At 45.8% G+C, this 13205-nt stretch overlaps 1 protein-coding gene across 7 annotated transcripts in view; it reads left to right on the forward strand.

Moving 5' to 3' along the window:
• The first annotated feature begins 2322 nt into the window (after positions 1-2322).
• The window catches only part of LIMCH1 (LIM and calponin homology domains 1), a 188135-nt gene continuing 177252 nt past the window's right edge, over positions 2323-13205 (forward strand). For 4 of the 7 annotated variants that reach the window (XM_068403832.1, XM_068403835.1, XM_068403831.1 and 1 more), the window contains exon 1: positions 2324-2618. In XM_068403832.1, the coding sequence (XP_068259933.1) occupies positions 2523-2618 (96 nt within the window). In that variant the 5' untranslated portion in view covers positions 2324-2522. Of the gene's footprint in view, positions 2619-13205 lie in introns of all 7 variants that reach the window. The other 3 variants (XM_068403830.1, XM_068403833.1, XM_068403840.1) reach the window with 3 other exon arrangements.

Raw genomic sequence — 13205 nt, forward strand, 5'->3', positions numbered from 1 at the left:
GAAAAAATCTCCTATTTTGTGCTGTTGCAAATTCCATCACTATGCTTCTGGTCAGAAGCTGCAGAGTGACCTCGGGAAAACCTTGATGGAGTTTCTAAGGTGCTCGTTTTCATATTTTGCCTCCTGTACCAGTCGCCAGGGCAGTTGTAATAGGGAAAGGAAAACCGCTGAAAAACCTATGACTGGTATTCAAGGGGCTTAGAGCAAACCCCGCAAATCTCCAGGCAGATGGTGGCGTTAAAAAAAAAAAAAAAAAAAAAAAAGCAAGCTGGGCTGAAGCTAGAAGTGTGTTTCCATGGGAACAGGGAGGTGGGGATGCTGCCTTGTACTTGACCAAACGGGAAGCACGTTCAGGATTAGGATTAGGAAAGAAGTGGCCAGATTCCAGCTGCCATTCAGGGTGTCTTTTACACTCCTAAATACAAGACAGCGGTTTTTAAAGGACTGCACTAGCTCTATATCCACATGTCTTTGTGTGGATTTAATCAATTTTAAAAGACATGTATGCTTGAATGTACACGTGTGTATAAGACTGTATAAAAAAGCACATCACTTCTACCGATTCACGAAAACTGAGTGTATAAATGAGAAATGAATGTCCACCTCTCAGTTTGAGACAAGGTATGTGGTGCTGGGCTCTGTATCAAATGGTTGCTGTGTGTGGTATGATGCTTACCCCAGCCAATTCCAGCTCCTCTGGTTCTCTGAGAGGTGATGTTGAGATCACCAGACAGCAAAATCATACATTTGATATCGCACAGTAATGAAAAAAAAAGAGGTAGGATAATTATTTTAAATTGTTAATTTTCCACTGCCCCAGGAGAATAAATCTAATAGATGTCTGATATACATGGGTGTTATTTAAATATTACAAGAAGCAAAAAATAGTTTGTTATCATAAATACTTCAAAATACACTTATTATTTCTCTTTAAATGCTTGAGATTAGATTACCATTCATCTAGCTTTCATCTAGTTGCAGTTCTCAGAAAAATCCCTATAAACTCATATCCTGTTTTTAGGCCCTTCGTTATTTCAGAAAATTTCAAACAATAAACAAAGACCAAAACAAAAGGTAGAGAACAATAAAGACAAAATCCCAGAATGGAAATAGAGTTAAATATACACATTTACGTGATATATTTATATTTGAAGAGTTAGTGTTTTTTTTTCCTTTGACTATAGCTCAGCTATAGTCAAAGCTGATATTTGTTTATCCTTTCCTATAACAATAAACAGATTCAACATCCCAAGTTTTGAAATGAGGCAAATTCATGCCTAAAATAAGGGCACGTTGGAAAGTAGATCCTACAGTTTGCTGCTTGTCAAAATTTGTTGACAACTATCGCAAGCTGAAAATGTGACCAGTTATGACCTGTCTCAAAAAAACCCCTTAGTGGTAGGGGTTAATGTTTGCATACCTGTGTTTCCAGCATGCAGATATCCTTCTATGCTTGAATAAATATAAACAAGTAACTTTGGCTCATCTTTCAAAAACTTATGAGTGGAGGTTTTTAGGATTTGGCTTTAAAAAGGCCTTGTGAAAAAATTTTCTTCCCTGTTTCTAGAAACTTTTATGCTTAACCTTAGGCTCAAGAGGATCTGTTCGAGCTAGGACTACTCACACGACGCAAGTTAGGTGTGCAAGTCTCTGCAGGACAGAGTTTGTTTTCTTCCCTTGCATAAAGACAAAAAAAAAGAGCATTCACGCCCGGTGTGGTTTAAGCGCACCTCGATGCCGGCTTCGCTTTTGAAAGAAGAGCAACGCTGCCAGGCCCTGTGCTGACCCTCACACATCTTGGCGGGGCCGCTCTCCCCCCTCAGCAGCACGGCGAGGCACCTGCCGCCGCCCCGCTCCTGGGGCTGGAGCCCCCCGGCCCGGGGCAAGCTGGCGGGGGTCTGGGCGGGGGAGCAAGGCCTTTCCCCGCCGCGAGGGGCTGGGGGCTCGCAGGTGCTTCGTGCAATGACATTAATTAGCGTTCAGGTGTTTAATGCAACAGCCGCAACCAGCAGCTCGCCGCGTGCACGAGCGGTTCCGTGCCCTCCAGGAGCTGCCGGGTGGGGGAATCGGCTGTGTGTCCCCCTCCCCTCCAAACGGGGGGGGCCTTGCCATTGTCCCCCCACCCCATCGCAGCGCCGCCTGCGATGCGATGCTGGCGGCGGGGAGGCGGCGGCGCGGGTATTTGCATGGGCTGAAGGCAAAGCGGCTTCGCCCGCCTGTTTTATTTTTAGCTGGCAGCGCAGCGCGGCTCCGCTCCGCCGGCGGGGCGGGCGGGGCGGCAGGCGAGGGAGGACCGAGCCGGCGGGGCGGGCGAGCGGACGAGGCACCGGCGGAGAGAGGTTACCGCAGGCGGACTGCAGCCAGGCGGGCTGTAGAGCGCCCCCGCCCCGGCGGCTGTGAGGCAGGGAGAGGCAGGCAGCGGCCTCCGGCGTCCCCCTGCTGCGGTCGCCGCTCACCTCGGGCTGGCGGCTCGGTGCCTGACTGCTGCCCCGCCGCAGCCGCGGCGCGCCGGGGCCCTGCAGATGGCCAGCCCCGGGCTGGAGCTGGGAGAGGTTCAGCCTTCCCCCGAGCCCCCCCAGCCCGAGCTGGCCTTCACCGAGGCGCAGAAGTGGATCGAGGTAAGACCGCGGGATGGCAGCGGTGCGGGCGCCTGACCCCATCGCGCCGACCCGGTGTCCTTCCCCTTCTCGTCGCGGGGTCCGTAGGCATTTTATTGCGCGCCGAGCTCCGTCCCGGCCTCCCCCCCCCGCCGCCCTCTCCCGCTTTGCTCGCTGCGGCGAAGGCGGCCGGGGCCCGCCGAGCCGCTGCTCAGCCCCCGCGCAGCGTGCGCGCCTTTGGATGGACTACAGCCCCCCCCGCCCCCGTGCATCTTTTCCAAACTTAATCTGTTGATCGCATTTCCCCTCCCTGCCCCCGGGGTTGGGATGAACGGGGCAGCTGTAAACAGGAGCCGCGCAGGTGCGCGGCGCGGACACGTCCCCCAGCGGGGCTCCCGGGGGCGGCGAGGGCCCTCCCGCCGTGCTGGGGAAGGCTCCGGCCGTGCGCCCTAACGGCTCTCCTGCCCGCGGGTGGTGGCCGCGGCCGCGCAGGTAACGCTGCGCAGTGCGCGGAGAGGCGGGCCGGGCGGGTCAGCAGCGCTGTGGGGCGGAGGGGAACACAGTGGGCCTGGGGCTGCGCGTCCCGCGGGGGAGCAGCGCCGCAGCCCCTTCTCCCATCGCTCGGCACAGCCCAGGAGAGACATTCAGTCTCGCTCTTCAGGCAGGGTAGAAAATGAGATCTGCTCGCTGTTTGCTTGCGCCGTAAAACGCAAAGGCGGTCAGGTGGCGGGTGAAATGTAATAGTTAAATATTTTGGCGTGTAACAATAGAGACACTTTAAATAGCTCTTCGTCTGATTGCCGGTACAGAACATGCGTGAAGGTGGTATAAACCCTGATACCAGGGTAGCAGCTCCCTTCAGCTGCGGGCCTGGAATTTAATCTGCAGCTTTTAGTAAGCCTTGGTGGATTCTGTTTTCTGACAGTGGTTAGGCAAATTGTTGTTGAATTGTTGTGACTTTTAAGATTCCCTGAAGCCCTGGGAATTTCAGACTGTAGTGGTTCACTCTGACACAGCATTACCTTTCCGGCTGATATCAGACTTCAGGGAATTGGCACTGACACAGTAAGCTGGCTGGTGTAGGACCAGAGGCAGAAGAACAAGGAAGGATGTGAAAAGACGGGCTTTTGTGCCAAGGAAAGGTGAGTATGCAGCCTGGAAGGGGAAAAGTGAAGTGCATATAAACACTGGTTGTCTTGGGAAGATGAATGCAGTGGTTTCTATATAGCCACCTTTATAACACTGGACCAAGAGAGAGGCATATGACTCTGTCATACATACGGTACATAAAATACCTTGTGACTGGGCGTTCTGCTGACTGCTGATGAAGCTGAGAACTGAATGGTGAAGCAATTCTCTATAGGTAACGAAGCTGCCAGCAGTCACTCCATGCATGATTATAATTAAGGGAGTATAAATCTTGCTGTATAAGAGCAGAAACTTGTGGGTCAGGCGGAAACTTCCCTCTTGGACAGTTTATTCCGCAGTTCACCGTGACGGGACGGGAGGTCTTGCACGTGTTCTTGTGCGACCCAGGGTGTGGTGAGCAGAGCAGAAGGGCTTTTAACTCCTTGTGCCCTCCATGCAGGCCTGAGAGGTCCATGGGTACAAAGGAAGCTGTCTGTAACTTCTTGTGCTTCCTCCTTCACTTTTTTTAATCTGCTTGATGCATGAATGACAAAGCTGTAACGTGCTGTTACAATTGCCACTGTCCTCTCGCCTGCGGGAGTGTGACAAGAGCCTGGAGTATCGCCATGACTGCGGTGCGAGAGGGAAGCAGCTGCCTTTCCAGCGATGCCCAGAGTGGGTGCTCCTACTAAGAGAAAGGAGGAAGAAGCTGCCAGTGAAGCAAATGTGGCTTAATTTGCCTAACACATTATATTTCCTTTTAATCCCAGTTTAGCTTATGCTCTGGAGCATGAGAGTTATTATCTCTTCCAAAAATCTGGTCAGCATTCACTGCTCTAAATCTGGATGATTTCGATTGAGCGAATTATGCAGAACTTGACATGTTAGTCCAAAGTTATTGAAAAGCAGTGTCAGTCTTAAAAAGAAATAACATTTAAAAATTGAGGAATGTTATAGGTATCAACATTCAGTGTGCCAAGCCCTATTGATTTGGGTGTAAACCAGAACTAGAGCTCATGCTGTGTCTGGCTGCTAGACCCATCTGCTTCAGCTGGCTCTGTCATTGTCTCTCACCAATTTGTTCTTTGGCCTAGAGACGTTAGCAAATGTCCAGTGTGTTGTGTCTTCCAGCTTGCTTTTGACCATTTAAAATGACATCTCTCTTAAATGAAAAATAAAAGAAACCATTATGGTTGCAAGCAGGGCTGGTGGACCCTCCCTAGTATGGAGAAGACAGGCTAGTGAGGATGTTAGCGGTGTGAGACAGCTTAAAACCTGTTGTAGGCTGTGAAATAGTGCCACGCGAGGAAATTAAAGCAGAAATGGACAGATTGAAAACTTGTAGTTTGCTGTGCATTTTTATTTCTAACGATTAAGTTGTGTGACTTGCTAGTTGAATTTTCATCTGGTTTAAATCCTCGTGCGAGTGCTGTCACTATTGTGTAGCGCTGACAGGAATCCACCATGCGGTCTGCAGAGCATTTCTCCTGTGAGGCTGGAAAGGGAGGCTGTCCTCTTTTTGCAGATGGGGAGCCCAGACATGAAGTGATGAATGTCTAGATCTGCAAGGATCAAGGTACTTCCCTTCTTCTGGTCAGATGTCTTAGGAGTCTTGTTTTTACTGCCAGTGTTACTTTTATCTGGACGCTGCAGGATAGGGGAGTCTAAATTGCACTGAAGTTTGGGTGGATCCTCATAATAATGCTCTTGTCTCTCCCTGGAGCTTTGAACCAGTAGCACTAAGGTGTTCCCTGGCGCAGGGAAAAGGACCGGAGCTCTGACTCTTACTGCCAAGGCTGCTTATGTGTTTAACAGTTTGTATTTTGTAAGAGGGTATTTTGAATGGTGGTAGAATGGGTGTCATCTGTATACTGCAGAAGGTGTGATTTTGGAATTCTGTGGACTTTCCACTTTAATCGCTAGTCACTTCAGGTAGGAAACCGGAGTTCAGCCTTGCTTAATTTTGCATAAATATCAACTGTGCATCTCTCTGTGTAACAGTAAACCAGTCCTATTATTTTAGTTTGGCTTGGCATGTGCTACTTAAGTGAAGAATGCCCTCTTAATGATAAAGTGAACCATATTAGTAGCACTCACGGGAATTAAAATAAAGGCACGGAATGAAAAACCCTGTGAGAGAGCTACATTGATCTGCATTATTAAAGGTGTGGTATCCCATTTCAATTAATGCGTCTCAGTTTCACTGAAAGAATATATCAGCCTTGTAAAGCCTAGTGGGTTACTACAGCAAAATAACAGATCTAATTTAATCTAATGGCCTGTAATTTTAAAATGTCAAGGTTCCCTGTATGTATGTTTGAACTAGAATAACTGATGGTTGAAAGAACATCTGTATAAACAGAGTTATTCTTGCTGTAAAGATTCATAAGAGAGTAATACTGTAATAACTTTGCATTTAATACCAGTGTAACTCCTAAGGGTATTGTTATCTCCTCATCGCACCTCCTGGCCTTTCCTCATTAATATGCTCTTTCCTCATTGTTGAGACTTGGTTCAATTAGGGATGGCTTTTCCATAGACTTATATTCCTTAGAAACTTTGACAGCTGATAAGAATGCTTCCTTTATGGTTGTATGGTAATAATAAACAAGTCATGTTTTTCTGTCCCCTATGGTCAGCACTTGACTTTGCCGTTCCCTCTAGATGTGTATAGACTAAAACCCATTGACTTCTAATAAGTCTGCTACTTTTCCCCTATACATATTCCCCTTGAGAATTCTCTTGTTAAGGCGAAACTTGCCAGCCAGAGGGGTTTGCTGGGTGTGTGTGTTATTTTCCTTTTGCCTTCTGGCAAAACACTTACCTGTGTTAGATTTCTGCGTTGAAGGTGGCCATTTTAAGTTGGTAACAGTGGAATTGCTTCTAGGAGAAGTGGTGGGGCCAGGTGTATTCCTTAGTGCTTCTGGATGTGTCACATTATACAGCAGAACAGGCACGCCACTTCTGCACTACTGGGTGAAAGGGTATGAGGGGCATAAAACCAGGGAAATTACTCGGGCAAATAAACTTCACATGACTGTCTTGTGCCTGGCGTCTGGAAACAACGTTTCTTTAGAGTATCTCATCTCTTCCTCTCGTGGATGAAGTGTGAGGGAGCTGAGGCTTGTGGCTCCCATTGCAAAAACATAACTCCAAAGGAGATGAAGGTAGTTCGTTGACAAAATCTTTTCTAATTGGTGAAGGGAGTTGATCGGAATATCTGCTATAGGGGCCTGGAACTTGAGTGATACACAGGTTTGTTCATATGACCTTCAAAATGTGGTATGACATTTGAGGAACATCAGAGGTAAAGCTCTTTTGATGAAAAGTATTGGTTAAGCTAACTGATTCACTGAGTATATGAGTAACCTGTGTCCTGCAGGAGTGTTTCCGTTTCCAAATACGTGTGGACATCTACTCTTCCTTTGCTGTGAAGCTGATTTTAAGATCCTTGAACAGGGACTCTACTTCCTCTGAACATTGATACAGTTCCTAGAATGGTGATGCCTCTAGCAAGACTGGGACCTTCGGGTGCCACTGCAGTCTTGCCATTGTTTGGATGGGAATGGATCAAGTCCAACAAACGTTTTCTCCAGTGAGCAGTTCCAGAGAAGTCCGTCTGACTATGAAAGTATTTGAGTACAACAATTTAAGTGTAGAATGATGCTCTAAGCTTTAAGACTGCATGGTTTTACCAATCAAATATTATAGGAAAGTTGTTGAAATAGCCTCCCAGCAGTGCCTACAGTTCAAATTTCTCAGTGTTTAGCCTTTCTTTCTTTTTTTCTCTTTCTTCTGCTGGAAGAGTGTCTTGCCTACATACTTTCCCAATAATATATTGGGAATTAATTTATTAAAATGAGCAAGTGTATTCCTGGACTAGAAGAAACCTATGTGAATGGCTTAGGCAAGTTGCCTGATTTGTGGACAGCTAAAGTTAGGCCAGATGAATCCCAGAGTGTCTATAAGGCAGCTTTTCATCCGTGGATGAATACTTCTGTGCATTGGTTCTCTGCAAACATCCCAACAAGAACAGATTTCGAACAATGTTACAGAAAAAGCAAGATCTATAGGGATGAAAATGTCATTTAAAAGGGCAGCTGCGTAGGGGGAAGGTAGGAGTGTTTTGGCATGGAGACCCTGAAGATCTAAGCTTTCCCTCCTTCCCCTTCCAGTATATCATTTAAAGAAGAAAGCACTGTCTTTCCTTGCCCTACTCAGTCCCTTGGATCCCAATGACTACAACAGCTACTATGGCACCGATAACATCAAAGTTGATAGCTGAAACTTCTCCCAGCAATGTTAATCACTGTCTCAGGTGAAGGGGTTGCAGCGCGGGTCCTCCAGACAGTCTTGTAAGAATGCGAAGAGCTATAACACACCCCAGCTTAAAATGAAAAAAACCCTGCCTATTACTACCTTTTATTTTATAAACAGAATAAATGTACTCTCTGTACCTGGGACAGGGTGGGGAGTGACTGCTGGGGCGGCAGCTCTGGGGGAAGGGACCTGGGGGGACCTGTGGGACAACAGGCTTGGCACGAGTCTGCAGTGTCCTGGCAGCAGGAGGGTTAGCCCTTCGTGATTATTCTGGAGCCGGTAGATTGATGGAAATGGTTGTTTGCTTCTACTTGGCACTTGCTAGGCCACACCTGAAACACTGCATCCAGTTTTGGGGCCCAGAGCACAGGAAGGACATGAATAAGCTGGAGGGAGCTGAGGAGAGAGCCCCCAGGGTGGTTGGGGCTGGAGGACTTGCCCTGAGAGAGAAGGTGATGGAGCTGGGCTTGTTCAGGAGAGGTGGCTTTGCAGGGACATGGTTGGTGAGGAGAGGAGAAAATCCGATTCATTTGCTCATTTAAAGAGAAACCCTGTTTTGCTGGTTTCTGCTGTTTTGAGGTCTTGTGCCTAGTATCAAAGACAGCTTGATTTTGAAATCAACTTTGACAAGCTAAGATTTTGAAAAATAATGTTTCTGTGACTTGTTGGCTCTGCCGTCACTGTCAGTGATTCACAGAGCATTTCACAGACTGAGGAGCAGCGTGGTGGAGGCAGGCGAAGCAATTCTTTAATTCTGCTTTGTATGGCTGAATGAGTAAGGTTAGAGGGAAATGCTCTTCATTAATCTCTACTTCACAGAGTTTTTTCCATGATCCTGGTTTGTGCTGGAAGTAAGACAGGGATTTTTGCGCTGTCTGATCCCACAGTGAGTTTCAGGAACAGCATGAAAGCAAAAATTCGCTGTGATGTCTGTTCTCTATACTATTTCAACCTTGAAAACCTCCCTACCTCCATCTGACCTTTCCATGGGCTTCAGAAGAATCCCAGCCCTCCAGTTACCTACAAGTTATAGGGAAAGTGGCTGCACATGCTCTATGTAGTGCAAAAAACGAGGAGTCCTCGTCCTGAGAGTGTAAATACATTCCCTATTGTTTCCTTTCCTGCAGACATTGGTAGATCTCAGTACAGTATTGCAATCGTGAGCAACCAAGTCTCTGACTGGATTACAGTATCATTTAAAAGATAAATTAGGCTGTTACCTGCCTTCTGTTTCTCAGATCATATATTGCTGTGATTCACGTTTTTCTCACCAACAGTGAGAAGCTGAAAGCTATAAAAAGATTAATACACAAGAGTTCCCAGAATTTATTTTAGATCTGGTAAATTTAGCAAAAGTGCAGGTCGAGGACTTTGACATACAGTATGGATAATGCTTGATAGCACTGCATCATGTGAAATCCCTTACACAGGATGGGATTCTTGGAAAGAAATGCTGTGAACTGAAGATGAAGAAAAGTGTATCTTCCAGTATTGGAACTTTCTGTTTCCAGAATGATAGCTCCAAAAACAGCTAAATGACTCTGAAAAAGCTCCAAATGACCTTTCCACTAAAACCAGGCGGCCAGGAAACTCAGATGAATTTGTACTTCAGCAGCAGGCCACAGACTGGCACAAATACTGGTAACCTTTGCTCTGAGTTGAGAAGCCCAGTCTTGCTTTTGCATAAGCAGAGGCTGATGTCCCTAAGTAGGGAGCAGAATGGCTGCATGGCTACAGAGGACAGGGGGCTGAGGCTAAAATCTCTTTGTGGTGCTTTGCTTTGCAAGCATTTTTTTCCATGAAATGCGCAGGGCTATGTTATGCTGTTGTATCACAGCAGAAGATTGTGGCTCTGGTGGAATTTAGAGGTCTTCCTCCAAGGTCTTAAAACAAAGGTAATGCTCAAATCCAAACCTATCACTTCAGTCTTCAATAGCATATAAATATTGTAGATAATTGTGGAACTCATAATGATTTAATTTCTTGAATATCAGTGATGCATGTTTTATACCTGAGATAGATGTATTGGGAACTCCCCTGCGTTTCCCCACAAACAAACTCTGAAAACCCTTCATCCAGATGACTACTTCACTGATCTAGAAAGTTCTTAAATTGGAGATCTTTCTCCAGTCTGCTGTCAGAGAAAGAAAGCCTCCATGTCTGAGGAAAAGCACTGAAGTATCTCCCCTTTCCCCCATTTTTTTTGCATAATTCATTGTTTTAAGTATTATTAACTGCCTTTATTAACATTTTTTCCTGTATTTTCCAGGTTTTTTTCCAATTTAAAAAGGAGCCATGGTGTATTAGCTCAAGTCTGCTATTTGGCAGTGAGCATTTTCTGACTGGATTTGAGGAAGGGGAGGGAGGAATGAGGAGAGGCAGAAGTGGCCACCTCATCTCTGTCAGATGGACATGGGCAGGGATGCCCAGTGTGCCAGGGCGTTCACTGCTGAATCCCTTGGCTCTGTTTCCATCCGATTGTTGTGATTCATTTCAGTGGGCTAACTTGCATGTATTGTTGCAACAAAAACAACTCTGGACATTTTCTTTCAGTCTAGAAGCATAACTATAAATATGTAATCTAAACAGAAAAAAAAATGACAGAAACTATATAAGTGGGGTTTTTTTTCTGTTTATCGTTTTCCTGATTCTGGTGAATTATTTTTTTAAAGTTGTGGTTTGGAAAAATGGAAGTTCTGATTTGAGACCATGCATGTCCAATGTCTGTCCTCTGCCAGTGTTTGGATCAATTAAAGATAGCCAAGAAAATAAACTGTTTTCCAGAAAAAAATATGCTGGCAAGAAAAAGGAGGTGTCAGAATCAGTGAATCGTAAAGGTGATGCTCTCCGGAGTTGAAAGAAATGATATAAAAAAACTTAGCCTAACATAGTACCCGTCCCAAAACCAATTTTTATTTGAAAAGGGGGCCTTCAGTTTTGGAATAACATGAAAAAACTCATAAATCAACAAAGTTCAAGCGACTCAAATGATCCTTTATTAGAAACAGCTTGCCTTTTCTAAAGAGAAGCAAAAATACCCTCAAAACATTTTAATTATGAACATGCAGATCTTCAGTCTTGCCAGAGCCTTATTTTCTCCTTCCCTCAGATCAGTGCTGTTCTGCCTGTGTCGCTCCTCTGCCGAGGGTGCTGGGCTGGTGGGTGCTTCTGCCTGCTGGAGGTATGGGCTGTAGGCAATGCTCTTTGTCTCTGCAGACAGCCCAGGCATGTTGCCCCTTCTGAAAGTGGAGGTGGTGGCTGTTGTGTGGTGGTTCCTGGCATCCAGAGCCTCTTAGATTGGCACAGCATGGCTGAGGGTTGAGATATTCCCTGTGAGGAGGTGAGCGTAAAGGGAGCAGGGTGTTAAAAATAAAGCTGGTGAAGCTGCAAAGTAATTTCACCTCCCTTGCTTATCTCTCAGTGATTATTCTCTCCCAGGAAGCAGTCCCCCGTTAGATTTGCAGAGGTTGCTCTTCAAAGATGAGCATCAAACTGGATTTATTCCATCCTCACACATGAAGGTTGCACTGTAGTTGGTGCTAGAGCCTTCTCGGAGTATCCTGAACAGAAAGATCCATATTTTCATTTAAAAATGCATCTCTGTAATAAACACTTCGCTACTTCATTCCTGTCCCTTGTTTTGCTTCTTGTGAGTAGCTTCAGGGGAGAAAGTAAGCAAAGCTGTTGTAGATAGCTGTGGGATAACTTAATGAAAATTCACAGGGGTAGCTCTGAGGTGACATTCCAGTAAGATTTGATAGAAAACTTGTCTACTAGTGCTTGTGGGATTTAATCCATTAATTTCCATTCATTGTAGTTTGTTAGTGTCTCTGATGTAGCACTGCTGAATAATAGTTTTAATTCTTTACTTCTCGTTTTTGGATTTCCACCAAGACCCTTGAGTGCATATTCTGCTTATAGGCAGATCTGGTATTTGTGTTTTTTCCACCCCCATCAATATTTGTTAGTTTTTCAGTGCAGCGCTTAATTCTCCAGTTCCTTACTGGGTTTTCTTTTTCATTTTAGAATTGTGTGGAGAAAACTTGCATTTCAGCTTCCCACATTAAGGGCCTTGAAATCAATAAATCAAAGCCAGAGCAGGCTTCTTGGAAGCGGTGCAGTCTCAAATTGTGTTGGAAGCTTTTGTGTTCTGTTTTTTTTCCTGTCTCTTGGTATCTCCCAAGAGAAGGAAGAGTGTAAGGGGGATCCCTGTGTAGGGAAAGGGGAGTATCCTGTCACTGTGTGCTTGGGGTACAGGGCTACATGACTAGGAGGAGCTGACTCCCAGAAGTAGTAGTGGTGACAGCCTTTGTATGGGATGAGGAGGTCCAATATGAAGCACCAAAGTGACAGTTCCCTGCAGCTTGATCTGGGTGCCAGTGCTCCCAGGAAATGGGTGCTGTTGGAAAAAGTGCTGATGGAGAAGGGGCTGTCAGCATTAGTTATGGGCAGTGAACATTTTCCTGTGTGTACAACCTCAGCCAGGTTGAGGTTTTCTTTTAGGATTGAGAGGGAGAGGTAGGCTCTCATACATCAAAAGTTATGGAGAGAGCAAAACATAAGCTACTATTTTTGTATTTGGTGGGGAGGGAGAGGGCTCTAAACTTACACCTTGCATGCAGTTGCAATTCTAAGTGGTTGGTGAAGCAAACATGATAGAGTCAGCAAAGTTGAGATGCCTGTGCACGTCAAAAGCTCTTGCTGGTACTCTGTGTTTACGTATGGGGAAAAGCTTTTATTTCTTCAACAAAAAGCAGGTTTAGAAAAAGTGGCTTGTGTAGACAGCACCTGGCAGAGGGAGAAGGCGTCTCCAACTGTGTACACTCATGTCCTGTGCTGTCTGGAGGTGTTTTTCCTTAGGACGATGGCATGAGACAAAAGGAGCTGCTGTCTGACAATTTCTCCACAGCCAGTGGCATTTATGGATTGCTGTGAAAGTGTCTTGTAAATGACTGAGCTCGAAGCGGTGTGTGTTGGCCTGTGCACTTGTCCTGCTCCTCTCTTCCTGCCAGAAGTCTAATGAGGCAGTTAGAGGGAAAGAGCATGCTTGGGTATTTCTCGAGTGTGGTAACTAAAGCTCTTTCACACCCAGTGCAGTGACAGATTATTTGGACTAATACAACTAGGAGAATTATGACTTCATTCTTGCTAATAAAGCAG

Source organism: Nyctibius grandis, chromosome 6 (assembly GCF_013368605.1).
Source record: "Nyctibius grandis isolate bNycGra1 chromosome 6, bNycGra1.pri, whole genome shotgun sequence".
In the NCBI taxonomy this organism is placed as follows: domain Eukaryota; kingdom Metazoa; phylum Chordata; class Aves; order Nyctibiiformes; family Nyctibiidae; genus Nyctibius; species Nyctibius grandis.